Below are 26711 nucleotides of genomic sequence, written 5' to 3' on the forward strand. Positions count from 1 at the left end.
AAGAAAAATCCTGTTCCTGGTTGGGCATCCAATAGCCAGAGTTTTCAATCGGCTCATCATTGACCGTCCATCAAACGGATCAGATCCAAAATTGACCACGTGGCAAACGTCCGTCTGTGAATCATGCATCACTTCTCACGTTTATTGTTATACTTTGAATATACGTAAACAACTTTATTAATTCATCTTTTGCACACAACTACCCTCTTAATTCTTTATTTATTTTTAACGAATTACATGTACCAATTAAACTAGTCATTTTCTTCTACATTAAGGATACTTGCAACTATATTTTTATTTATCGCAAGTAAGAGTATATTTTGTAGTTTTTTCCACGCAAGTCCCCGCTAAATAAATAATAAAAGAATAAGATCAATAAGGTACCTGTTAATACCCTTAAAATTGTTATGAAACACTCGGCTCTCCACACTTCATAATCTTCAGCATCATTGGTACATCACTTTCAGTGCATCTGTTCTGCTATTTTCTTCGGCACCGCACCACTTGGAAATCGACTCATGGCTGTGAAATCATTTCAAATGGGCAGTAGATTTTTAATAGGCTTGATTGCTTTGTAAATGATACACAATTTGAATGAATGAAATGCTTATCTCCGCTTGATATTCACTTGGTTTCTTTCATTTTAATCTTTAAGGTTTTATTATTTACAAATACTTAATCAAAATTATAATACTTTCCACACATAGATCCATAATAAAAATTAGTTTATCCAAAAAAATTTATGTTTCTAAGCATTCAAAAATATAGTATGGTGGAAATAAGAAAAAATATAAATCAGGCTAATTTTTTTAAATTTTAAATTCATTTTACATCAATTGAACTCTATAATAACACAATTTGACACTTTGGACTAAATAATCAAATACATAAGTAATTGATTTTATTAACCGATTATCAACGAAATCAATAATGACTAGGGAATGTTGGTTTATAAAAATTCTTCTTAAACCAACTCTTAGTCGAATCACCTTAGTACATTGAATGTAATTGATTAAGTCTAATTAATTTTTTTAATTTTTTTTACGTTTCCAGTAATGGTTCAATTTTTGAAAGACTCAAATTATTCTTGAACGGGGAACTTTAGGAATTTTATTCATTTCTCTAAGCTAATTGTTATTGGGGGGGCCTATACGTAACAAATAAAAAAATAAATATCTATTTACAATTTTTAGAAAACAAGGAGATCAGAATATTATTAATTCATACTCTGATTCTACACGACATCATACGTATATGTGTCGCTCTCTCTCTGTCTCTATTTATAACACAGTACCGTACTTACACGCGCGTTTGACAATTCAAACAAAAACTGCTCTCTTTCGTAGCACAAACTGGTTGGTCGTTGCGTTCATTTCGCATAACGCCGTGGACAATCAAAAGGAAAGGAGTTGCGTGGATGGAAGACCCATCGGTGCAGGTACAAGCACCGCGAGTGCTCAACGTTCTTGAAGCTCTTAAGCAAGCCTCAGTGGACCTCCAAGCGCACCCCAGTTCCAACTCGGCCGAGTTCAACTCATCCGCCATTAAAGCTCTGCTCGAGCTCGAGACCGAATCCGATGCTCTCCTCTCCGAGGACCCTCATCTCTCCACCCTCTCTCAACACCTCGCCGACCTCAAAACCCTCGTCCAAACCCTCCATAAATCCCGCGGCCGTAATAGCCTCAGAAGCTTCTTGGCTCGCCGGGTCTCGACTCACTCCATTTCCCGAGTCGCCGGCTCCATCGAGACCGAAATTCAAGCCTGGATTGACAGAGAGCATATCGAGAGACTCACGAAGGCTCTGAAAGATCTGGATGGAGGTGGTGGCAACGAGGACGAGTTGGTGAAGCTGCTGACTCGGTTCGAGGGCCGAGTCTCCCAAGGGTTCAGTCGCGAGTTGCAAGATTTGGTGCTCAAATCAAAGGTTTTTTCATTACTTGAAACGATTCTCTGTAACCCCAGTTGTTCCAAGAGTTTAAGAGAACAATCTGCTTACTCAATAGCTTCTTTAATTAGATTCAACAAAGATGTCTTTGTGGGTCAAGTGTTAATGGGTCCAACCGTTCAAGCTTTGTTAACAATGAGCTCGACGCATTCGATCAAAGTTCTTTGTGAGTTGATCAAGTCAATTAAGTCACCACTTGTCGATGAAATTGAGTCAAATGGTGAAATACCAAAGATTATTAGCTTGGTAGATATGAAAGATTTGCAAATGAAATTGCTTGCAATGGACTGCATACTTGAAATTGGCTATTTCGGGCGGAAAGAAGCCATTGATGCAATGTTAGAACAAGGGCTGGTGAAAAAATTAGTGGAGTTGCAAAGATCAGAACTTGGTGGGGATTTGATTGAAATGGAGAGATTTGAAGAGAAAGAAAAGAATGACAGAGGGGTAGGTGCTGGTGGAGTTGTTGAGAGCAAAAGAGAGAGTAGAGAAAGGAAATTCTTGAAGCGCCATCCATTTGCAAGCTGTGTGGCAAGATTTGCAGTGCAATTAGAAGTCGGTGAGGGGCTGAGGCAAAGAGAGAGAAGGGCATTGAAGCAAGAGATCTTGTTGAGAGTAAGGGAAGCATCTGCTTCAGATGCTGAAGCTGCCACCATTGTTGCTGAAGTCTTGTGGGGTTCTTCACCTTGAATTAAATGAAACTGTAATGCAAAGTTTAAGGTTAAAAAAGAAAAATTCTGTTTGGTTTAGTGATCATTTCGTATGTATATGGACTGTAGTTGATTCATTGCCTTTTGTCCTTTCTTTTGTGATTTGTGCTTATAATCAATTATATGGGGTAACATGTAAATGATTTATTCAATAAAGTGAATGTATTGGATCGGATGGTATTGTTAGTGTGAAAAGATGGGCGGAGGAGCATAGTTTGATTGATTTGATTCTTATTGTTTTTGTGTGCATGTGTATGGTTTTTGTGGAGAGAATGTAATCTTGTTTCTTGTTTTTCTTAGGGGAATAGGATTAAGAGATTTGTCATTAACTCATCATAATGACTTAACGAAGAGAACCCAATGATTATACGTGTGGAGCTGTGTGTGTGTGTGTGTGTGTATTTTGTTTCTGGGGCTTCGAGAGTTTTGAGGAATCAGGATATCAAAAGGTATCATAGCTTGGCATATGCTGTCGTCCAAAAAGAATCCGATTCTTTATTCAGTGTTTTATGCCTACTGAGAAAAGTCAAGAAATAAAGAATAAAAGAAAGTTGAAGACGTAAGACTCTGGAACTTGTTGCATTAGCAGAAGAGACTTAATATTGATTTGATAATTTCTTTTTAAAAGAAAACAAATAAATAAATTTGTCTCTTTGAAGCATGGCACTCGCAAAGTTTAACTTCCCAGATTTTGAGAGCAATTCTCAATTCTATTTACTTTTGTTGAGTCTTGAGTGAGAGAATGGTAGAGCGGAACTAGCAATGTGTTAATTAATATTTTTCGTTATATTTTACATACTTATGACTAAAATTATGATGTGTTAAATAATATTTAAAAAATATAACAAAAAATTTAAAAATTCGTGAAAATTCAGATCAGGAGAGGATCTTTTTCCAAAAAATAATATCTTTCTTGCTTTAAATATAAGCACAGGGAGGGATTCCAAACGTTATTTTATTTGTCTCATCATCTTACCAAGCAAAATAATCAAAATGGTTTTACAATAAAATCAAGTGGATCATTCCAAATGCCACTTAAGGAAGCTCAAAGGATCATAATGATAATTGAATTGTAAGAAAAACCCCCCTTTAGAAAATTTCCTGTACAATTATTACCACTATTACTAAATTTACGTACTAACGACCACAATAGGTATGACCAAAGCTGGAAGCCTGACTAAATGTTGATGTCAAAATGAATCATAGGTTATTGCTTTTGAGCATTAACAGACGTATCTATCTAGCTTTTTCTGCCACAATCTGAACATTATCTAATAAAATTGAGGTGAAAAAAATCTGGAACGGTCGCGACAAAACTGCTTTCTTCATTTTTTCCTTCACGTCCATGATAGACTTGAAGAGAAATTCCAATTTCCAAAAATAGATCGCTTTACCACTATAGTTTCTTCTCTGAGCCAATGAGAGAATTTCAAAACCCGAAGAAGTATGAAAACTTATCCTGTCTCCAATGCCTCTGTGCTTTTGTTTTCAGCTGCCTTTCTACGTAAAAGGCCCCTGAAAATTGAGAAGACTGCAAGCAGAGCAATTTCCATGTGTGCAGAGCTATTCAACTTTATACATACCTGTCCCATTTTCCGGCTATTTAAGTTGGCATTTACCGACATATTCAAGCCCCTGATCGGCCGGAACTCAGATTGGAAACCTCCAGTTAACACCACCTCTTTATTAAAGGATAAAGCTGTCATTGTCAAACTGATATTGTCATTCCGCACAGGGTAGTCCGCCCCTCTTAAAATTGCTTCAAAACTCCCACCATATGCCACTTGTCCAGAACCACCCATTCGGCCAGCATTCATGACTAGCTTTAGTCTTTTCCCAACCAATAAACTATCTTCAAGCTTTGCACCAACATAATTCTTGTTGCCGAATGATGTCAAAGAAACCCCACAGTCAGTAACGTTGTGCTTAAAATTCCTCAGCTTAGTGTTGCCGTGAACAGTATAGATCATATCTTTACCAGAAGATTGAACATCAAGACCTATACAGTAGGTGGGGCCCTCGGGATCTACATAAGCTGCAGCACTCTCAGAATGAATATTGAAATCATGCTTGTCCTTGGTTATCTGTCCCGCAATGGAGGCAAAGACATTGCTTTTTATCTCCACAGCTGTCTCCAAGTTTATTCCGTCAAAGCCCACGTCATGATCCCATCCTTGGAGATCAAGAACTGGCCTCACAAGCCACTGGTCACTTGTAACTAGGCAGCGATACCTGTATGCAAGGCAATCTGGGTCAAAACTAGGAGGCACTACCATATCTGGTAACATAACAGCTTCTGAAGACGTCTGTTCGTCAGGAGTACTGTCATTTGGAAGACATTCCTCTTTAGAAAGCTTATTCTCCTTTCGTCTACGGGACTCTTCTTTTAGTTGTTTCTTAAAATAAAGAATCTCTCGATAATCGAGCTCATCAAGATAGGACTTTTTCTGGGATTTACTCAGCCTTTCAAACTGAGATTTTTTCAGGATTTTTATTGGTGGTAACTGATCATATTCATCTTCCTCATCTATCTCTGAAGCTAAAATTTCATCAATTTCATTCTCTGCTTCACTCGGACTTGACAATGACCGGTGACGCAGAAAAGATGAAAGGAGATGTGGCATAGAAGGTACTCGAGTATTACCCAAGGGCCCCAGTTCAATACTGTCTCGAAATCCCAAGAGCGCGTTAGCATCACCAAGTACTTTGGTACATATGCACAATAATAAGAAACGAGATTTCCAAATCTGTCCATTTGGAAGAATCTGTTCCCCCTTGACATTTCTTCTGCACTGAGGGTGATTTTCCACTAAAAGCACTTGATTTTCAAGTCTTGCATCTGATACTGCCTGGTGTATACGCTGTTGCACCAAATCTGTGCATTGGGTCACATATGACTCGTAGCTAAAAGGATACCCACTGGATCCTTCAGGAAGAGTTGAAGAAGAATGAGTCATGACAAGGATGGTGTTGAACCATATAGCAGTACCAAAAACTTCAGTCATAAGCTTCAGAAGGGGAAAATCACTGAAGCCCATGCTGATGAGGTCGAGACGTTCAAAATACAAAACAATATCAGGTGGGGATCTTCTAATGAATTTTTTCACTGAGAGCATAATCTTCCTATTTCTCTTCACATTTCTTACACACGAAGGTAGGAAACCAGGGGTATCAATAAAAGTTACTTTAATCCCATTGACACTTCCCTTTACCTCTCTGATGCAATCAGTGGCAGGTTGAAATGCATCAGTCTCGGTCTTCGTCTGATCAAATATAGAATTGATGGTTGCACTCTTGCCAACACCTGTTTTACCCAGGACAAGTATTCTTATTGAGAAATCTAAATCAGGGATACCAGCTGCCTCTTGCTCTCTTGCTATCGCTCTGGTTCTATCACTTCTCAGGTTAACCATTTTCATATCAGATTCTCCTGCTCGAATCAATGTTGCTAAGTGTAACCGATATAACACTTTAACTGCCAGAATATTATCCTGTGACTGCCCAAAACGTTGGAGAAGGCGCAAGAACTTAACTTGGAGATCCTCAATCTTCACCAAAGGATCCATCATTTTATCATCAGTATTTTGATTATGAGGAGAAGGATCTTCAACTGGAACTTGTTGTGAAGTGGAATAACGCCGGTTATCCTGATTCACATCAGAAGAGCACCCAGCATCAGCAAGCACTGGTGGTGCTACCAAACTGGATGTGCGAGCTGAACCAAACGAATGATGACACAATAAGCTCTCACTTAACAAGTGCAACAAACAACAGAACAAGCTCAATTAAAGACTCAAAATTGAATCAACTTTAAGAAATTTCTAAAGAATCTTGAAAAAAGGACCATTAAAATATATCATTTAAAAACTAGGGACTGCGCCAATGAGGGATTTTCTAGGTAAATTGAAATTCTTCCAATGCAACAAGCCTAAAAAAGGCAACCAAAAGCTCAAAATTTGAGAACTAAAATAGCTTCCCTAATCCTCCAAAAGTATAATTAGAAAGAGCTTTTGGCCAGCAGATCGGCCGTGCCAAGCAGGCACTAAATGATGCTCATATTTAATAGAAAATCAGTTAGCCGAAATAACACTAAAATCAACATAGAAAGCAAGCAATACTGCTAACTGCTAATCAAACAACTTATGCTTAAACAGAAATTGAAACAACCAATTTCTCCATTTCATTTCATCAAAACCCGTATGGCAAGAATCACATATTCCTCTCTCTACCCTTCCAATAGAAATCTATATCCCTCCACAGATAAACATATGAAGATCAAAATGGTCAAAATTAATAGCAAAGAAGTAATACCTTGGTCATCAAATTCTTCACCAGTAGGTCCCCCATGGAAGAAATTTCCATTGCCAGACAATTGTCTAGATGATGCCAACAACTGAGAGAACACCCAGTCTCTCACACTCTTCATTAGCCCTAAAAAAACAAAAATTCACACAAAAGCTAAGATTTTGCAAAGTAATAAGCTCATAACAAATCAATTACACACATAACAAAGCCAAATTCCAGCAACAATAATTATACGGCTAAGGTTGCGGCAAAGAATCAAATTACCTGTAAACCAAGAAACTAAAAGTCAAAATTTTGTTTCGAATTAGAAGAAAACGAAGAGAATTAAACGTCGGCTTCAGCAAAAAGAATTCAATTTTTCACTCGGTGTCTGGTATCGGCACAGGGACAACCAAGATGATGAGGCTGAGGCTGCGAAGGAGGAGGAGGAGGAGGAGGAGGAAATCAGATAAGACAGACAAAATTTGTTGTAATCGAACAAAAACACGATATGGTGCGGATAAACTCGTGTGCAGAAAACGTGACGCGTGGCGGAATGAATTAGTCGGATGCGGTGGTAGAGTGGGCTCGGGTGTAGGCGATTATTGGATGCTTTGTGGTGTTCGTATTACGGGTGATTTGATTATGTTGGAACTTGGAATATCTCGTGCTTCGTGATTCAGGGAACAAAACCAATGGGACGACAATTTCTCGTTTCAAGAAACTCATCATTGGGTATGGAAGTTGGAATATAGTCCGTTCAATCACTGAAGCCCATGGGCCACTGGTACCTTTAATGTCAAACAGATCTGGGCTAATCCAATTGGGCTTCATTAGATAAAAAATATCCTCCCAAAATGTTCCGCACACAATCGTTTCATGACTTCAATGGTCCGAGACGGGCCGGGGTGAATTTGACAATCTCAATTCTGTCCGGAACACTTGGGAACAATGAATGTAGTGAAAGTAGTTTAAATTATGTAGTTTCATGGCGTCAATAGTCCCATATAAATTAATGTAGTGAAAGTAGTTTCTGTTGTTATTTGTTAACAGCATGGCTGGTGTTGCTATGACAACAATTGGGAAGACATGGACTGCAGATGAACCTCAATCAAGCATATCCAAGTATGTTTTTGCTTAGAATTACCGGCTTGCTTTATTAGTTGCACTGGGGCTTAATGGCTTATGAGCTTTTGTGGGGCTACAGGAATAGGAAGCATTATCTTGTAGGAGATCTTTTCGCTCTTCTCTCAGCCATGACATACGGACTTTTTACAGGTTAAATACCTCTTCAATTTAAATATGATCATGAACAAAATTTAGTCGGAGACTAAAATATCCATAATGCAGTGTTGCTCAAGAAGTTTTGTGGAGAGGGAGGAGAAAAGTTGGACATGCAAAAGTTAGTAGGCTGCATTGGATTATTCACTCTTGTTGCCCTTTGGTGGCTTGGTAAGATTTAACTGCTTCCTAGCTTTCTAACTTACCATGGCCATTTGATTTCTTTCACAAATTGGGATAACCAATTCTCTTGGTGGCGTGCATTGTCATTGAATTGAATCATTGATTGAATACATTTTTACATATTCTCATTTACAGTTTGGCCTTTGACCGCCATGGGCATTGAACCCAAATTTGCATTTCCCCATTCAGCCAAAACAGCAGAAATAATCATAGCAAATGGTTTTGTTGGAAACTTTGTCTCTGATTATTTTTGGTATGTTTAGAGATTCTTCTAGTTTTTGCTAGGATTTTGTTCTTGATATTGATTTCTCCTGAGTTTACGTGATGGATACAGGGCATTAGGAGTTGTTTGGACATCACCACTAGTGGCGGCACTTGGTGTTTCACTTACCATCCCTCTTGCCATGCTGGAAGACGTGTTTATACATCATCAACACTATTCACCAATTTACATAATTGGATCAGTTCAGGTAATTTCAAAATGACAGCTACTACTTTGGAGCATCTCCAACGTAGAACAGCTCCCAGAACCGTTGGATGTATATAACTGAATTTAAAACAATTGTAACAACATGCGTCCAACAATTCTGCGACTGTTCTACATTGGAGATGCTCCAACGTAACTCAACCCAAATGGCATATACTATTTTACTATTCACGTAAGCCTCCAAAGACATTGTTGCATTTATTGATGGGTCATTTGGTGATTCTGTAGCAGGTATTCCTGGGATTCGTACGTAGCATATACTGCGGATTGGATTTCACAAAAACTGAAACGATAGTTTCTTTCAAGAATTCAAGGTATGGTTATGCCACTTGGCTCAATAATAATAATAATAATAATTGAGATGATATTATTCTATATCGTGTAATTTTTCAAAAACACTTACTCGACTTATCGATTTTAAACCTGAATTGTTTCTTGCAGAAAAATGAAAGGAACGGATGTTGGTAAATACTGCCAAATAAAAATGTGTTAAATTAGACACTTCTGCTGCTCTCAACATTAAGCAGAAGCACAACAATTGCAAATATGCCCCAAGGATTATCTTCCCATTTCGATATAGCCAATTGTAAATGTAAATTTCACAACCTTGATGATGGATGGCCTACGCCTATGGCCCTCGACACAGTCCTTGCATTTGTGCTTTAGACCTGCTGAAGCGAAAGAGTGTTGCATGCGTGATGTAACCTGTACTTTCCAAATTTTTTCTTTCTTTTCCTTTTTTTTTTTTCAGTACGCAATTATGAAGAAGAAATACGAGTTAGATAGAGTGCGCAGTATATTTGTTGTAGCAAATTTCTTCTGACCTGCTTGTGGTTCAAAGTTCTGATGGTTTGCGGCACCCAGAAACAGAGTAACATAAGCATATGATGGAAATTGAACAGCATCACTCTTTTCGATCACAGGCGAAACAAGATGACGAAACTGACTTGGGAGAATGCAAGGACCAAGCAATTCAAGCTTGTGATTCAAAACAAAATACATGTACATGATGTTGATATTTTAAGCAACGTGAAAAAGGACTAGAACACTGTTAACCCACAAGAGGATCCCGGGGGGAAAAAAGATCAACCCGCTGATAACACATCAACAAACCGGGAAAAATTGTTATATTAGAAATCCATTTTTAATGAATTCATGTCTTTTCCAAATCAATTTCCCAAATGTTCTAACGCCTCAAAAATTTAGGCTCGCTCACACTCCAATGGAGCATTATATAAATTACCATTTGAAAACACCTTGGGCGATTTTGCTTGGTCTTCCATCGCTGAGTATAAGCAACTTGGAGAATTATGTATTCACTGTATGGTATACCTAAAAAGTAGCCGTCGCGGGCAATAAATAACACACGGTAACCACAACTTCCAGTAAGGCAGTCAAACTTGCTTTCTGCACGGTTTCATCAACATACAATTCCCTTCAGCATATCATGAGGTACCCTGTTTCTCACTTGCTTTGTAGTAAAGCATCTTCTGCACATAGAACATCATGTACCCTTGGGCAGCCCTCACAGTATTCTCATTAACTTCGGTGATCCAAGCATCATCACACTTGTACCATTTGTTACTTAACCGCAAGTAAGTCACATAGTGGCCGGCATCTAGTTTACCAGTGTGAGTGACAACAGCAAACAACTCGAACTCTGACGATGGTTCATTCAAGGTATTTGACTCATCCCCATCAAAAGGGAAAAATCTATTCCCAAAACGACTCCTCAAGATTGAAGAAGAGAGATAAGGTGCCATGTCCAATGACAATGGAAACTGAAGATAACGGTCAACCTTTCTTGACATTTTTCTAACAGAAGAATGCTCAAATCTTTTGATGTGGAAGCAAGAAACCAATGGAAGCTTTCTTATGGACATCTGTTTAAGTGACTCCTGCCTAACCTGACATTGTTGGCAGAAGAACTTTTGATCAGAGCCCAATCTCTCAGGTCTTGTAAACCGGTCCAAGCACCCCATCAAGGTAGATATTCCACAGTTCTGGCTTGAATTCATGCCATCTGCCTCACAATTGCAAGAATGATTAGACTTTGTAGACGATGTCTTCATGGAACTTCCTTGGTTTGGTTCCAAATCCAGTGAGAAGTCAACACATGGATCAAATGTTGTTGATGTGAAACCACAAGCCATACACATAACATCAGATCGCAAGATACCAGAAAACACTCTGTGAGCAATACAACAGTCTCCATTTCCTACAGCACCAAGGAAATAAGATTATCAAAACAATCAAGATGATAAATAAAGGCATTAATTTCCTTCTTGTAATTTATTTTCTATCCATAAAATCTGAAATTTGAAACCATATAAATCTCCCTGGCAAACATATGATCTCAAATGCTTTCCTAAGTACATGATTAACAAATTCACAAGAATAATAACTCAACTGAATGGAGTCCTAGAGTGAAGTGACAACCAAAATGATCAGAACCTAGACAAATCAAACCCAAAGAAATAGTACTATCTTATTTTTGCACAGGAAGATATAGAAAGAAAACATTGCAGCCAGAGTAATAAGCAATGACTAACATCTGATGAAAATGTTATACGGGTTTATTTCCTCCTTTGGCTTTCCAAAAGAGAGAAAGTGTCAAATTCTGGAAGCAGGCTTGTCATAAGATGGTTGCATATGGCAACACGTGCCATGGCTTATTACTATTATTAAACAAATACCAAAAGATAAAAACTAGCAAAAACTGAAAGACAACTAGTGCAGCTCCAGGCCAGTAATGGAGGGATGGATAAAGAAAGTTGAAGCTAGAAAATGACATACAGTGAACTAGCAGGAATTTCATCAATCTCATAAGGAATTCTGATACCTCTGCTAACACAAGGAGGTGCTAAAAGGAAGTTTGAAGCAGAGAACGGATGAGAATCAAAGTTCCCAATGATTGACAAATGACTCTACGCTTGAAGAAAACCTAATGACATTCGCCTCCATTCTGTGAAACTTGTATCAGCTTGTCCATTAAATACCCTATAAATGCCAAAAGGTTGAGTTACAAGACAATTATGATGACAAGAAATTCCTATGATGAAACCAGTAGGCTAAAGAAAAGTTTGACTTACAGGGTGAAGCAGATGACATCATCAAGCTTGCAGACTGAGGTTGAGTATTAGCACTAAACATGGTACCACTTGGCAACTCCTAGGGCAACAGATATAAACCCTAAACCTTAGACCCTGCAGTTAAACGTTGTGGTTACTCTTATTGTTTGACAATATTATCTATCATCTTGATCAGAAAGAATAGTAAAAATTAGGCCTTCAGCAGGTACTAACAGATTAAGATATCTCTAACTTGATACTCTTTTGGCTTAGCATGACAACAAGTTTCATTAATGCTTCATACTTATTAAATGACCAGTTTAACTACCTTAGGTACTCTTAAGCCATCTACAGGATCCTTCCTGTCATTAACTAATTCCTTGCAATTCGACCTTAAGAATTTGATACTCTATTGATGGTGCACTAAGCTGCCTAATGAGGGACAATCACAATGCCAATCTAAAATCAACAGCCAGGAATTTTCATTAAAGTTGTCATGTCATACAGATAACAAACAAACTGGCAGATTGGAAAAAAAAAATGCTATAGTACCATTACAGCATGATATAAGAAAAACTTAAAAAAAAAAAATTTGGCAAACTAAAAGTCAAGTGAACTTAAAGAGATCCCTTCATTCATGTGAGCATTATACAAACATTCGGGTTGAAACACCTTATGCCTCGAGTAATTTTGCTCATTGAAACAAACAAATCTCAGAAAAGCAGATAAAAGCCAAAGTAAAACAGAATTTACCCATTGAGTATCTGCTAGTAACTATGCTTCACAATGCATGATAAAAATATGGGACCACTATAAAACAAGTCAGATCCATTGACCATATAAACAAAGAATTCACCATCTCGATTCTAATCAAGCAACACTATTAGAAAAGGGCAGGGGAAGGAGTCACCTTGACTGCGAGGCTTATGTTGATCCTTCTCCACTTTCTCATGAATCCCATCAAGCATAGAAATGAAAAACTCATGGGCATCCTGTTGTTCATAACTAGCCAGATTCGAAGCATGCCGCCACCAACTGCAAAATCCCAACAAAGATTTTCACTTCAATTGAAAAAAAAAAATTCAATTTTTTTTTCCAAATGTACATCCCGCAGACTCGCACAAACCTGTAGAGAAACTTGGCGGGACTATAGGGCATCCGATCCCCGCAAAAAATAGCGGAAAACATGGTATCTAAGTCGCAGGCCAAACACAGCCTAACGCCATTCTTCGACTGACAGTAATATCTATTGTGTCGATCACTCAAGAAGTAGTTTCGCAACGGCGGCGTATGGAACAATGCCTGTAAAACCGAGTTCATAAAGCAAGTATTTCCCAAATTATTCAGCCCACGTAATCCACGCGGCAGATCCCCATCGGAGGAACTCATGCTATCAATTGGACTCGCGTTGTTCACCATCAACGAGCGCTCGCGTAAGTCTGGGCTCCACGGGCGGTAATCGATGCGTCGTCGTTTTCGGAGATTTTCCGGTTTTGACGACTGGATTATGCTCGTCGTGTGGGCCAGGACTACCGCCGCGTCGAAGTCGCGATCGTAGACCTGATCGCGGCAAGCGCAGCAGAACAGCTCCGCGCGGTCCACGTCGACTGCAATCTCGTGACTGCACGCTGACGACGTCTTCGTCGCGTGGATAGCGACGTGGGAGGAATGCGGGGGCACGTGACATGACACGGCGGCGCAGGCCATGCAGGCGTAGAGGCGCGGGCAGGAGGAGTCTCCGCACACGACGCAGCGGGGTACTTCGGAGGGGTCACGCCGAATGGCGGCGCGTCCACCGGGTGGCTTGATGTGAAGGCAGTCCTGGATCGCGCGGAATGGCTTGGTGCCGTTGCGGGCGCGGAAGTCGGCGAGGTGGGGACAGGGTTGGGGAAAGATCTGGCCGTTGGTTTTGTCATTCTGGTGGTGATGATTGATCTTGGATGACATGGCGGTGACGGCGGTGGTGGTGGTGGAGGAAATCCCTAGATTTGATGTTGTCGAACATAAGGGTCATCGATCGGAGGCGGGGGATTGTGGTGGGATCAGATCAACGGCTGACATTGAGGGACCATGATGATCTATGAGTGTGTGATTGTGAGTGATGTTGTTCGGCTAGGGCTTCTGTTCTTGATGAAAAGTTGAGTTCAGGATTTGTTATTGTTAAAATTTTTATATAATTTTTTTTTTAAAAAATGTATAGAATTAAAAAAATATTAAGGATATATTCTTTTTTCTTTTACTATTTATGTTGTCTTTTGATCCAAAAAAAGAGGAATGACCATGAAGACTGAGTGTTTTGTTTTATTTTTCAGTTGTTTTTAATAAATGTGCTTTAAAAATAGAGCAAGATTGTTTTGAGTAGAAAGTTCAGCGGCAAAGACTGTGAGAGTCAAGAGTATGTGTCCGTCTACTACCTGCCGTTGGTTTTCTATTTTAATTTTCTTCTCGTCATTACGAATAGAGGGCAAAAACGGCACATAAAAGAGAACTTATATCCGCCATTCGAAGCGATATTCAACGTGGAATGATCATCAGTGCACACTTGTTGGACGGTTGTGATCTTTTCAAGCGACATTTATCTGCTATGGATGCGGAGTATCCTGTGTAAACTTCATGGGTGGGCATTTTGCTCAAACCGATATGGTTGGGACTTGGGAAATCCGCTTATCATCGGTTCAGAAAGTTTGAACCGATTGACTTCGGTTCGAGTCTTTTTGTTCAAAAATTGGCTGGTGGCCGGGGGGTTTCGGTTGATTTCGGACCTTCAAAATTGAACCAAAACAGATTATACAGACAACCATCGAGTTCGATTTAGCTCAATTCACTGGTCAAGGTTGGTTCAAAATTTTCTAAACCAAATTACAAAGTGTCCCATCCTTTATTATTATTATTATTATTATTATATTTTTTCTTAAAAGATCTAACCTTGATGAGTTGCTAATATAAACAAAACTACAAGTGTGATAATCAATCTTGATAATCAGTGAATATTAATTATCTTTCGCTAATTGTGTTATTTAGATGGATGATATTGAACACAAAAATTTTAGTAATTTTTTAAATACAATATATGGCATAATTTTGTTGTAAAGCCTCATTTAAGTCTCTCTAAGTTTTGATTACTATGCGAAACTTACAAAAATATTTTAACTTCAATGCGTTGTATTGTATCATTATCATTCAACATTAACAAAATTACAAGAGGAAGAAAAAAAAAAAAAACCTCCAGCAATCAGAATTACACTCTATATAATTTTGAATAAATATTTTGTAGAAGTGTTAGTTTACTAACAAGATAATGTTCCACTTTTACTATGCTTAAGGAAAGAATCCCTTTCTTTCTTTAGTTTTCCCTTTTCTTACAAGTAAAACACATACCACATAAGTGTTAAGAGGAAGTTTAGAACTAGCAACTCTTTGTTCTTCAATTTTCAGAGCGTAATAATTTCACATAAATGCATAATCATAATAGACAACTACAATTCAAAAAATAAAATAAAATAAACAACTACAATTCAAATTTTTGGGGTAGAATTCTCTGTTGTCATAATCAAGGAGTTATACAATCACAATAAGGTGGGCATCTTAACCTCCTATTAGAGAGCTCTGCTGTGGGGCCCACAACCTCCTAATATGAAAAGCTAACCGACTCAGTTGCGTACCTAATCACCTCACATGACCAAGAAACAAAATGCAAATCACATCACATCACTTGGCTCAAATAATTTCCCCATACGTTGTTTCCAAAAGACGGGCAAAGCCACCAACACCAAGAAGTTGAATGATCCGGATATGTCGTTTTGATTGCCACAGGTTAGCTGGAACTCTTAGTTTGGTACTTGGGGCTTGATCTTGCCTACCCAGCCGCCCATAATTGGCATTCAAATTAACACTCTTAAGATAAGCTTATCTTGTTTTCTTCTTTAAAATTGGCAAAGGAATCAATGTCATTATATCTTTGCATGTTTTTCTTCTTTTGAGCAAAACTTGGCTAGCAACACCTGCATAAGACCTCCTCGAAAAATTGAACAAAAAGGACCACCATAATGTGTTTCTGTTGTTCCATCTTCTCCTCCTCTTGTACTTCAAAAGGAAATAAAGAAAGCAAAATATCGTGAACTTCCATCAAAAGCAATTAAGAGTTTGCTCCCCTAGTTTCATTACTGTTACAGGCTTCAAGGCAAAAAAATATGGCAATTCCAGGGATGAAACAGTTCGAACAAATGAATAAGCCTCAAGTCAAATTTTTATTACTGTCAATGAAAAGGAATCATATTTTTTAGAGCATATATAAGAATTTCAGAAGCTACAAGTTGGATGGATGCACAACAAACTGTATTCAAGGAACAATGATGTTCATGAATTTCCTCTTGGCAAATGCCAACCACCATTTATTTGGTGTGCCGTTAGGTCTATATGCAACACTCAACAGTCTCCCACTTGTTTCCTCTCTTATCTGCTTCAGATAATTCCTGAATAGCTCTGCATTTTGGAATTCGAAAGTCAAAAAACAGGAAATGAAGATTCAAGATCCACAAAGTCAATGTCGCCAGTAAAAATCACATGTCAACCACTTACCGTGCAGAAGACTCAAAGCAAACATATCAAAGGATCACATAAACATCAACATTCGATATGATTTTCTGATCCAGCAACTCTTAGCGTCATTTCTTGCATAGAGAGCAATTAAAGATGATTTGTAGTATTGTAGCTTTCATGAACTAATATTGGGACTTTTCATAGAGTTATTAACCTCAACAGCTTTTTATTAAGAATTTAAGGAATTATGTCATCTGATCATATTATGAGAGATCTTAAGAAAAAGGAAAATGAAAGTCAAAGATAAAGCTTCAAGCTGTGATGTTATTGACATAAACAGAACTATGTCAATAGAACACTAAGGCTGCGTGCCAGTTTCAGTGCAATAACCTTCTAAAAGTATTAGAATTAGAAGGAAGTTGACACAGCAAAGATATCTACTTTTATTATCCTCATACTTGTCAAAGCACATGTGTCTTTCTCGTATCAGACCATGAAGCTTATTGAAAAAAAAAAAAAGGAAAAGGGAACATGAAATGTTTTAATATTAAAAGTGTATTACTAGTAGAGATTAAAGGATGTCCTGTGCAATTGTAAAAAGCCGGCAAAATAATCCCGACGCATAACGAAAGAAGTGACTAATTAAACACAAAACTGGAGATACAACTTGGAAAAATAGTTTCAGAGATCCTTGGGCACTTCAAGTAAGCATATTAACACACAATGTGATCATGAAAGCAGAAATGGATTGAAGGAGCTTTACCTGCTTCCTTTTGAGATTGAGGAAGAGCAAAGAGACCTGGAAAAGGAAAATTAGGCTCTCCTGGCACAGGAACCTTTTCCAAGCCCAAGTTAATGATTGCCTTGGTTCCCTCAGCCAAAGTTCTACGACCCTCAAGTCTTTTCAAAGCCACATTTATGTAGAATGTCAAATATATTAGCAGCTTATCAGCCGAGCTCTTAATATCAAAGTTTCTAAAGAACACATTGGCCCTGAAGAACGTGATTGCCTCATCAACAATATCAGTTCTATCTGCCAAAAAAAAAAAAAAAAAAGGACACATCTCAAGATTCTCAATGTTGACCAACAAAAGGAGAAACATCCAATCTTCAAAATGTTAGATGATAAAATTATATATAACCTTGATCAGAAGCAGGGGCAGGACCCTTTATATGGCTTTTTAAAGGAAGTAAAGGGCAACCACAAGCTTTAGTAACTCCTTCCTCATCAACAAAACTCGAATGATAAACCTACCAAAAAAACCATCTGTCTATCTTCAATCAAGGAAACCCACATTTGGTTGAAAAGATTAAGGAAACAAAATTACGACTATATTTCTAATCCTTGGAGACAATTAAAGACATAATTTTTACAATACCCATGTTGAGTTTTCAGCTTTACAGTAGCTAAATAAGAAATTATCTGATTATACGATAGAGTAAGAACCCCCAATAAAGAAATTCGAACAAATACTCACAAAGCTGAAAGAGGATTCATTCAATCTGATGATTAAAATAAATGTTTCTCAAAATTATACGAAACGTTCGAGCTTAAATGAGTGAAAGACGAGTGGGAAATGATTCTCATACCATTTCTCGATGACTGGAGCTAAAAAGAATCTGTTTTCGCCCCAATTTGCAAAACCCTAATTTTCCTGCAAGTATCAATTTCTCGGCAAAAGAAAAATGATATGTTTTCTCTGTTGGTTGGATCCGAAGATTTGAAGGTGTCACATTCGCTCAATCGGAGAGGAATTAATCTCAATTTAATTTTATATCTTCAGGCTTCAGCAGAATTTATTTTTTATTTTTAATTAAAAATGACGATTGTAGTTAAAATACAGTTGCCTGCTTTTGTATTCCCAAGCATTTTTCATACTTTTTCTTTAATAAATATATTTTAAAAATTATATTTTTTTTTCTTGAGAAGTACTAAAAATTATATATACCTACTCGGTTGAAATATTTAATTGGAGTCACTATTTAATTAACTTAAACTGTTAATTAATTATTATTTATTAAATTTTATTATTTTTAATTCAAATAATAAAATTATGCTAGTGATACACTTGTATTATGTTTATTTGGTACCTAGGAGTGGAGAATATGGATTTCTCTCTCTAATGTTTACTTACTCGAGAAACGAGACTCCCATTCTATGGGTCTCACTTGTTTTTAAAGGGAGGAGTTGGGATTCCCACTCCCATGGTCTTGCTCCCAGCCTCCCACCTCTTTTTTATTTTTTTATCCATCCATTACTAAATATAATATAATTATTTTTATTAAAATAAAATAATACCACATTTATTTAAAAATAATAATATAATATTTATTTAAATGATATTATTATAATATTTAATAATATTTCATTCACTAAAAGTAATAATATTAAACTTATTTAAATAAAATATTAATTAATAATAACAAATAGTTTCTTCTAAAAAAATTAATTTTGTACTATATCATTAATCATAATGTTTCAATTGTGTTGTTTTTATAATAATTTTTTATTTACATAATTAAAATTAAAATTAAAAAAATTATAATTCACATAATTAAGAATAATAATAATAATTTATATAATTAAAATTAATAATTTTTATTTAACATATATATTTTTTGATTCACTTTATAATTAAAAATTATAATTCTTTAAATAATGATAAAACTAAAATATGAAATAATTCACTCTTAATTCAAAACACATAATTAAGATTCTGACTCTTATTCCACAATCTCATTCGTAAGTAAAAAATATATTTCTACTCCGACTCCACATTCCCATCTTAAAATTTTCACTTCTCATAATTCGTGCTTCAATCTAAAAAATAAACGCTACCTAAACAAAATACAAATATCTTAATTGAATAAGCATACCATACTCTTATTTCATCAGCTAAAAATCAGCTTAGTTTAAAAAGAAGATTTGAAAGTTTTTTAATCAAACAGTTTAGCAGGTTTACTTTACACGCGTAGCTACAACCGTAGCAAATGAAGCCTCAGTTGTGTAATTGGCTCTTCTGATTAATTATTATTATTTTTTATCTGCAACAAGGTCGACAATGAATTTCCTCCAAGGTTTAGAGATGATTTTTTGGGGGGGTTTTTTTTTTCACGACACAGTGATGTCAGTGTCATCATGACATTGCCTTACTGAATCATTTTAGCTTACCAGCCTCCAAAAACACAGCCTTGTTTGTTTGTATTTTCGGTCTATTTCGTTCTATTCTTTTCTATTTTTAATTTACAAATAGACGCAAATGGATACGGGTTATTATATATAGGGGCCGAACTTTGAAATTTGCATTTTTATAATATAGCATCTAACCAATTTATGACCACGACTTGTATTGATATTTTTGACTTTCTTCATTTTTATTTTTTTTTATCAATGTTTTCTTTTGACATTATTTTAAGAGAGAGCCAACATGAGTGTTTAAGCTTAACTTGTAAGCAAACACAAGCAAGGATCATTCTAAATTCAAGCAAACTTTACATCTTGCAATCAATTGAAAGATCCAAGAAGACTGACTCTATTACCAAAATTTGTAACTAGCTAATGGGAAAAAGGAACAAAAAAAAAAGGAAATTAAAACTCTGACTCTTTTTTTTTTTTTTTTTTCCTATGGAACACTTGTATTAATTACTGCAACACCACAACCTTTGGCAACAGACCTTAACTTCTCTAACATAGAGCCCTATAAAAACCAAATCCTAATTCAACGTCAGAGCCTGTTATTGCAGAACTTTTATGGGGAACAGGACTTTGTAGCCAAAGAATGATGTTATAGACAAACTAGCTGTACATGGCATTCCAATGCGGCATACAACAGACCTATTTCTTAGATGATGCTGAAAACAAATTAGATTATGCTCGTGAATGACGCTGTTAACATATAAGGAACTCTGGCTAGAGGACCTCGCTGCGCGGCAAGGTCGTGAATGTCCTTCACGATGTCGACCACTGCCTCCGGTTGGGCTAGTTTAAGTGCATTCTCGGACATTCTCTTGAGTTCATCAGTCTTCGTGCTGAACCATTCTGTTACAATCCTTGCAGTTTCTTTAGGACTTCGAGTGAACACACCAGCGCCATTGTCAACTACATACGGTACATTGCCCTTTTCCTGGTGTTTTCGAATGAAGGGGAAATTGTTAGTACTGTGGTTCTTACTGAGAAATCAAGTTAATTGTATGTGTCCTGTAAGTGAGTCAACGTGTAAAAGGAATTGATGGCTTACTTGTCCAGGAATGTAGTCATTGAGGATAATAGGAAGTCCTCTGATCAATGCTTCCGCAATTGTACCAGGTCCAGCCTACATAATAAATCAACAGAATCAGTTAGATTAATTAGAGCTCTTCTTGATGTCAATTGGGGAAGTATCAAGAAGAATGTTTTAAAACTTACTTTTGTTATAATGCAGTCACAAGCTCCCATCCACTTCTCCATTTGTGTCTCAAACCCTCTAACCTGAAATGTTGAAAAAGATTAAAAAAGGAAAAATGTTTACTCAATGCCTAAACAACGTATGTGTTATTGCAGTGTTGTATCTGTTTATTGCGTCTAGGAAGAGGCAATTACCTTAACTGGGATCTTCCATTCCTCGGATTGCAGGGTAGAGGCAAGAGTTCTGTTACGACCACAAATGATTATCAGTTGTCCAATTGGTCTCCCAGTTTCTTTATCAAGTAGTGATTCTCCCAGAGCCATTGCAGTTTCCTTAACAGGACCCATTCCTTCTCCACCACCCATCAGTAGTACCGCAGGCAAGGTTGGGTCCAATTTAAGTTCTATTCTTAAATTGTCCTACACAATTAAGAAAAGAAACAACAAAATGGACTAACAGTTACAGCCATAATGCCATCTAATTAATTGAACCAAATGTGCATAGATATATCATATTTCTAGGCAAAATTATGTTTGCAAATGTTTTGAACTCCTACCTTAGAAATAACTGCGCGGACAAAAGAAGGCCGAATAGGCAAGCCAAAAACACGAATTTGTGACACTTCTAGGCCAAAATATGAAGCCCTCTTGGCTACCTCCTTTGATGGGCAGTAGCATCTGTTTACCCTAGGATGAAACCTGAGTACAAATTCCGTGTTAACATATGCTCTGTTGTACCATTGATAGAAAGAGTCACACGGATGAAAAAACAGAACTCCCAATGACTTTGTTAACTCACCATGTAGGATGGCAGGTGTTGAGGTCTGTGATGACAGTAACAAAAATCACTTTCTTCTGCAGACCTTGCCATTTTAGAACCCACAAAGGAATGTGCTGCATCAAAGGATGAACACTAATGATAATGTCCGGCTTGTACTCCATGAGACCTGCCTCGACCTCCCTTCAGTTACAGAATGCAACAAATTTAGGAACTTCCACAGCAATAAGAATTCACTTATTACATCCCCTCTACATCTTTCTTGCCTAAAATATGTTTCCTGATCAACTCCAGCCACCGACGTAAATTCATTTTTGCTTAAATAAATTTTTGTGCACCCATCACGATTTTTTTTTTTTTAATTTGATTTGTGAATCTTAACCTATATACGTTCCACTTGCTGCTAATTTATCATCAGCAACGGACATAAACACTTTCAAGACTAAAAGTTAAGGTGTTTCGATAAGAAGAAGAACATACTTGGCATAGTAAGCAGCCATGGCAGCAAGATAGCAGCTGTGTATCCATTTAGGAGAGGTACTATGAAATGCAACCTTCCACAACTGTACATGTTTCACCATGAACTTGTAAGATCTCTCCATATCATTCAGCGGCCACCCGGCATACTCTTTGCAAACATCTTTTACAAATATCTGAAATTTAAAAAAGAAAAAGAAAAATCACATCAGTTGACAAAAAAATTCCAAACAAGAACCCAGATGGAGATGGGTGGTAAGGTTGGAGATTCGAATTATGCTGAAAGAAAAATTTTTAAAAATGAGTAAAAAAAGAAACAAATAAGAAGAAAGAACAGAAACAAAATTACCCTGTATTCATCACCAAATTCAATCTTGAAAGCATCACGAATGGCCTCAGCAGAAGCTCTGTGACCCCCACCGGTATCACTCATAAGAATCAGCACGTTCTTGGTCCTCTCGGCTCCAATCTGCATGAGCTCCACGGTGCTCTCATCATCCTCCTCGCAATCATCATCGCTGTCGAACGAACATCCAAGATTGCTGCTGCTGCTCGTGCTGTGATTCCCATAAACTCTTTGCAACACCTTCTCTGTTAAAGAAACTGCCTTCTTTGGATACGCCACCGTCATCACCATGACTGTTTTGAATAACAAAAATCAACAACCAATAGAATTTGAATGGAATAATGACCAAACCGTCGGATTTGCTCTTCCCGCTGCCGGAAAATGACAGCCTTTCTTTCCCGGCGGAGAGGGCGTGGGACAAAAATAGACAGTGGTATGTTGAGTGTATTAAGGTTGTTACAACATGTAACGTGTCTTAGTTGGCGAAAATGCGTGTGTAGGTGTTTAAAAGAAATTGGAACAGAAAGAAAAATTAAGAATACGGAATCATGCTTCGTGTTGTGCCAATTCGGCTGGAATTGAATTGGATTTATTCGTTTTTTGTTTTGGAATGTTCGGATGGGAAGATTCGAATCTTCACTATGTCCGCGGCCTGTACAGTTGAGTTTTTTTCTTTTCCCCCTCTTTTTTCATTGGTTTCGAGTTTTTAGATGAATTTGCTTGCAACGTCCCTCAACTTTTCGGTTATTTCCTCTCACCGGCTGAGATTTGAATGATAGTTATTCGTTAGATATTTTGTGAAAATACTAGCATACCCTTCGAGTAATCGAGTTGGCATTATGGGGGTTTATAGGGAAAACAGAGACCGAGTTCAGTAAACGTTTATTGGCCAATAACAAAATTACACGTGCAACTCGGATGTTTGGGAGGGCATTTTTAGAACTTGCACTTTTGATTTAAAAAAATGTAAATATTTGTTTTATTTCTAATTTTTTATTTCATTAAAAGCTTACGAATGAAATCTTTATTATTCCCTTGTTATCTGTTTACGTAACCTTCTCTCTCATACGATATTTTATTATACATCTTTACATGAAGTGTATATACTTCATCTGAAAATCATTATATAAATATAAAACCTAAATTGAACTAAATTTATTCCTCGTACATTGACAACAGAACCAACAACCATCGAGTGCACCAAATTGCGTGCAACTTGTCACCATTTTTTCCTGAATAGATAATATTAGAATATTGGCATTTTTCCCTGAATACTTAACCAGTTCTAAGTTGGCACTTGGCAGCCATGAAAGACAGGCCACTTAACAACTACAATGATGGTAAATGGTAATGCCTTTGTAGCTCCAAGTCCCACCTAAAATCAACAATTATTCTAAATAGAATCTGCACGCGTTGTATGCATGGTGGGGGTGGAAATATCAGCAGTTGAGATTTTGATTTACTATTTTCCTCCTTATTTTTCAATATGCATTTTCATGAAGATTAATGAGTTTTCACCATAATGAAAAGGTTTAATCCAATTTCTTTAAAAATTAACTATATATATATATATATTTATTTATCTTTATTTTGTTTTAATAGGTAGGGGCAGGCAAAACATTCTATCCAGATGATTGAATTTCAATCACTCAATACATTTGATTTTCTTTTCATGAAATAATACAAGATATACTTACTTAAGATAATATTTAATCTTTCATTACAAGTACCCCAATTGAGTAAGATGTACATGAATGTTTTCAGTAATTTTTTTTACTTTCATCTTTTATTTATTTATTATTATTTTTTGGTTGACAAAAATTACAAGAGAGCATTAATTTTAAGCACCAACTATGAGTTGATATGTTAGTTGTTTAAAAATTTAAATATTCCTTTCATAATTAAAATCAAGTGAAAACAAGTCGACGCAACGAATCAGTTGTATAATAAAATATCTTTTTATATACGCCAACAAAATTTAAGATTAAACTTTTGATGAATTTCCGCTGAGATTATTAATTACTTAAGTTTCACATATGACACCAACCACAGAGTCGTGTATTATTATTAAAAAAAAAAAAACACCATTTTTAATACTCTTTCTTTAAAGCTAAAGCACACCGCAGAAGACGAATGGGCCCGAGAATGATTTGTTGGAAAAATGAAGTGGAGATATAAAATAAAACAGTCGAAACTTTGCAAGTGGACAAGAGGAGAAACATCGTTTCATGAAGGGGCCAAATTTGTGATAATAGAAAATTACAAGGGTATTAGATCGAAACAGTGTTTAATAAATGAATACCAAAAAAAATTAAAATGTGGGACCCAGGCCCCGCTGGGGGAAACGTGATGGTCTAATTTTGGAACAAGTTGAGCTGGCGGGAAAAAGACAGAGCCAGCAAGTGGGTGCGACGCGACGACGGTCATTTGCCACACTATCTGATGTTCATGGTCATGATTCACTCGTACATCCGAAGAGCTATTCATTTTTCCTTAAATGGATCTCATTTTATTATTTTGATTGCTTCCGGATCCGACCAAACAATTAACAAAGGGTGTGTTTGATTGTAGTATTAAGGGAGTATTAAATTACTATTTACATTAAATTAGTTTTTTTTTTTTTCTTTTGCTTTTAACTTTTGCTTTTTACTTTATTATTATTATAATATTAAAATAATAAATAAATATATCTTTTAGTTTAATATAATATTTTTATTTTATTTGTTTTTACATTATAATTATTAATATAAATTAATAAATAAATAATTTATCATTCAATAATAGTATTTTTTATTTTTATATTGTAATTTATTAATAAATTTATAATTTATTATAACTAATAAAAATATTTAAATATAAATAAATTTGAATAATATTAATTTAAAATTAATAATAATATAAATAATAACATAAAATATTAATGTAATTTAAATATATTAATATAATATAAAACATTAATATAATATAATATTTAATTTAAATTAATTAAAAAAATAATACAGTACAGTGTAGCACCAAACATTGTACAACATTATTATAATACAGTGATAATACAATACAGCATAATACAATACACCAGTATTAAAATAATGCAATACAGCATAATACAATACAGTGTGCCAAACGCACCCAAAACGTATTAAGGAATAGGGATGGCAAAAATTCCCACGGGGACGGGTATTTTCAGAGATTTTTCTCATTCAGGGAGGATATGGGGATAATTTCATACTCAATTTCTTATTCGGGGAAGGGACAAAAAAATTTTCTTACCCAATTTCTTATTCGGGGAGGAGACGGGGATGAGGTGGAATCCCCATCCCCTACCCATTTCCCCATTTTAATTTTAATTTTAATTTTAATTTTTTAAAATTACTAGTAAATAAATAATAAAATTATAAATATTAGTAAAAATACAAAATATCAAAATATTTATATTATTAAACTTTTAGGCCTAATTAACTAATTAAAGTCCTAAATTTTTATTTAGGACATTAAAAAAACCAGGTAAATTCTATTAGCCAAAAAAATTTGTTTTAATTTTAATATTCATTAAATGTTTTAAACTTAAATCTATTTTTTATTTATTTTTAGATGTTATAATTGCCCACAGCGAATCATAATTTTAATATATAATTTAATCTAATCTAATATAATATTTGTTCTTAATTTGCTCCGACTTAATTATTGTGCTGTAAAGGAAATAATCTACATTTATAAAGTGCCCACGCCACCATTGAAAAAATTAATTTTGAATCTAAATTCGATTTTATTTATAACAATTTTGTATTAGACTATTAATTTATTCACGATAATTTGTATCACTTACATGTTGTGTTACTTACTAATTTAATGTATGTGACTTTTGTAAGGCATATTAATGTAAGATATATTTCAAATTTTACTTTTATTTGAATTTTTTATTTTAATATGATTAACTTAAAATCGAAAATAAAAAATGTATTAGTTATTCAGGGGATCACTTGTTATTATTCGAGAAGGGAATGAAGATTCTCTCAAGTAATTCTGGACGGGAACATACTCGAGAAGGGAATGAAGATTCTCTCAAGTAATTCTGGACGGGAACATACGCAAAATATCAGAAATGGATACGAAGAGATTGATCCCCTCCCCTCCCCCTCAAGGAAATATGAGCGACCACAGTGGGAGTCGAACCCACGACCTTTTGATCCGAAGTCAAACGCGCTAATCCACTGCGCTATGCGGTC

At 36.0% G+C, this 26711-nt stretch overlaps 4 protein-coding genes and 1 non-coding gene across 8 annotated transcripts; all 5 read right to left on the reverse strand.

Moving 5' to 3' along the window:
• Positions 1 to 3640: 3640 nt before the first annotated feature.
• Positions 3641 to 7635, reverse strand: LOC18055798 (translocase of chloroplast 90, chloroplastic). Of its 2 annotated transcripts, none has more exons than XM_006453045.2 (3): positions 7225 to 7635; positions 6967 to 7086; positions 3641 to 6370 (listed from the first exon to the last, which is right to left on the reverse strand). In XM_006453045.2, exons 2-3 carry the CDS (start codon positions 7079 to 7081, stop codon positions 4110 to 4112), a joined length of 2376 nt encoding a protein of 791 aa, XP_006453108.1. In that variant the 5' UTR covers positions 7082 to 7086; positions 7225 to 7635; the 3' UTR covers positions 3641 to 4109. The 2 variants fall into 2 exon arrangements, with proteins under 2 accessions (XP_006453108.1, XP_006453109.1); XM_006453046.2 differs by having other exon boundaries at positions 3641 to 6302; positions 7225 to 7634.
• Positions 7636 to 9872: 2237 nt separating this feature from the next.
• Positions 9873 to 14380, reverse strand: LOC18055799 (ubiquitin carboxyl-terminal hydrolase 22). The gene is made up of 3 exons (XM_006453047.2): positions 13088 to 14380; positions 12872 to 12996; positions 9873 to 11108 (listed from the first exon to the last, which is right to left on the reverse strand). Exons 1-3 carry the CDS (start codon positions 13906 to 13908, stop codon positions 10336 to 10338), a joined length of 1719 nt encoding a protein of 572 aa, XP_006453110.1. The 5' UTR covers positions 13909 to 14380; the 3' UTR covers positions 9873 to 10335.
• A 1809-nt stretch (positions 14381 to 16189) lies between these two features.
• On the reverse strand, positions 16190 to 18328 carry LOC18055800 (actin-related protein 2/3 complex subunit 3). Of its 3 annotated transcripts, XM_024178608.1 has the most exons (5): positions 18091 to 18328; positions 17643 to 17751; positions 17264 to 17533; positions 16540 to 16631; positions 16355 to 16443 (listed from the first exon to the last, which is right to left on the reverse strand). In XM_024178608.1, exons 1-4 carry the CDS (start codon positions 18091 to 18093, stop codon positions 16585 to 16587), a joined length of 429 nt encoding a protein of 142 aa, XP_024034376.1. In that variant the 5' UTR covers positions 18094 to 18328; the 3' UTR covers positions 16355 to 16443; positions 16540 to 16584. The 3 variants fall into 3 exon arrangements, with proteins under 3 accessions (XP_006453111.1, XP_024034376.1, XP_024034375.1); XM_006453048.2 differs by lacking the exon at positions 16540 to 16631 and having other exon boundaries at positions 16190 to 16443; positions 18091 to 18321; XM_024178607.1 differs by having other exon boundaries at positions 16357 to 16631.
• A 1805-nt stretch (positions 18329 to 20133) lies between these two features.
• On the reverse strand, positions 20134 to 23013 carry LOC18055801 (monogalactosyldiacylglycerol synthase 2, chloroplastic). Its single transcript, XM_006453049.2, has 8 exons — positions 22489 to 23013; positions 22143 to 22315; positions 21684 to 21845; positions 21442 to 21583; positions 21080 to 21304; positions 20906 to 20968; positions 20739 to 20813; positions 20134 to 20624 (listed from the first exon to the last, which is right to left on the reverse strand). Exons 1-8 carry the CDS (start codon positions 22774 to 22776, stop codon positions 20364 to 20366), a joined length of 1389 nt encoding a protein of 462 aa, XP_006453112.1. The 5' UTR covers positions 22777 to 23013; the 3' UTR covers positions 20134 to 20363.
• Positions 23014 to 26637: 3624 nt separating this feature from the next.
• TRNAR-UCG lies at positions 26638 to 26711 on the reverse strand. The gene has a single exon. It is a non-coding gene; the product is annotated as a tRNA-Arg (tRNA).

Source organism: Citrus clementina, unplaced genomic scaffold, assembly GCF_000493195.1.
Source record: "Citrus clementina cultivar Clemenules unplaced genomic scaffold, Citrus_clementina_v1.0 scaffold_1, whole genome shotgun sequence".
Classification (NCBI taxonomy): domain Eukaryota; kingdom Viridiplantae; phylum Streptophyta; class Magnoliopsida; order Sapindales; family Rutaceae; genus Citrus; species Citrus x clementina.

Bases quoted from the DNA above. Each gene is read 5' to 3' on its own strand.
- LOC18055798 (XM_006453045.2), bottom strand. From the start codon at position 7,081: ATGAAGAGTGTGAGAGACTGGGTGTTCTCTCAGTTGTTGGCATCATCT. The intron at 6,371-6,966 runs GTATTACTTCTT...CGTTTGGTTCAG, and splicing joins TGAAGAATTTGATGACCAAG to CTCGCACATCCAGTTTGGTA.
- LOC18055799 (XM_006453047.2), bottom strand. From the start codon at position 13,908: ATGTCATCCAAGATCAATCATCACCACCAGAATGACAAAACCAACGGC. The intron at 12,997-13,087 runs GTTTGTGCGAGT...GGGATTTTGCAG, and splicing joins CCCGCCAAGTTTCTCTACAG to TTGGTGGCGGCATGCTTCGA. The intron at 11,109-12,871 runs GTGACTCCTTCC...TTGGTGCTGTAG, and splicing joins ACATAAGCCTCGCAGTCAAG to GAAATGGAGACTGTTGTATT.
- LOC18055800 (XM_006453048.2), bottom strand. The intron at 17,534-17,642 runs GTTATATATAAT...TTTTTTTGGCAG, and splicing joins TGCCCCTGCTTCTGATCAAG to ATAGAACTGATATTGTTGAT. The intron at 16,444-17,263 runs GTAAAGCTCCTT...TCCAAAATGCAG, and splicing joins TCAATCTCAAAAGGAAGCAG to AGCTATTCAGGAATTATCTG.
- LOC18055801 (XM_006453049.2), bottom strand. From the start codon at position 22,776: ATGGTGATGACGGTGGCGTATCCAAAGAAGGCAGTTTCTTTAACAGAG. The intron at 22,316-22,488 runs GTAATTTTGTTT...TTTAAATTTCAG, and splicing joins AATTTGGTGATGAATACAGG to ATATTTGTAAAAGATGTTTG. The intron at 20,969-21,079 runs GTAATTGCCTCT...TCAACATTTCAG, and splicing joins AATGGAAGATCCCAGTTAAG to GTTAGAGGGTTTGAGACACA.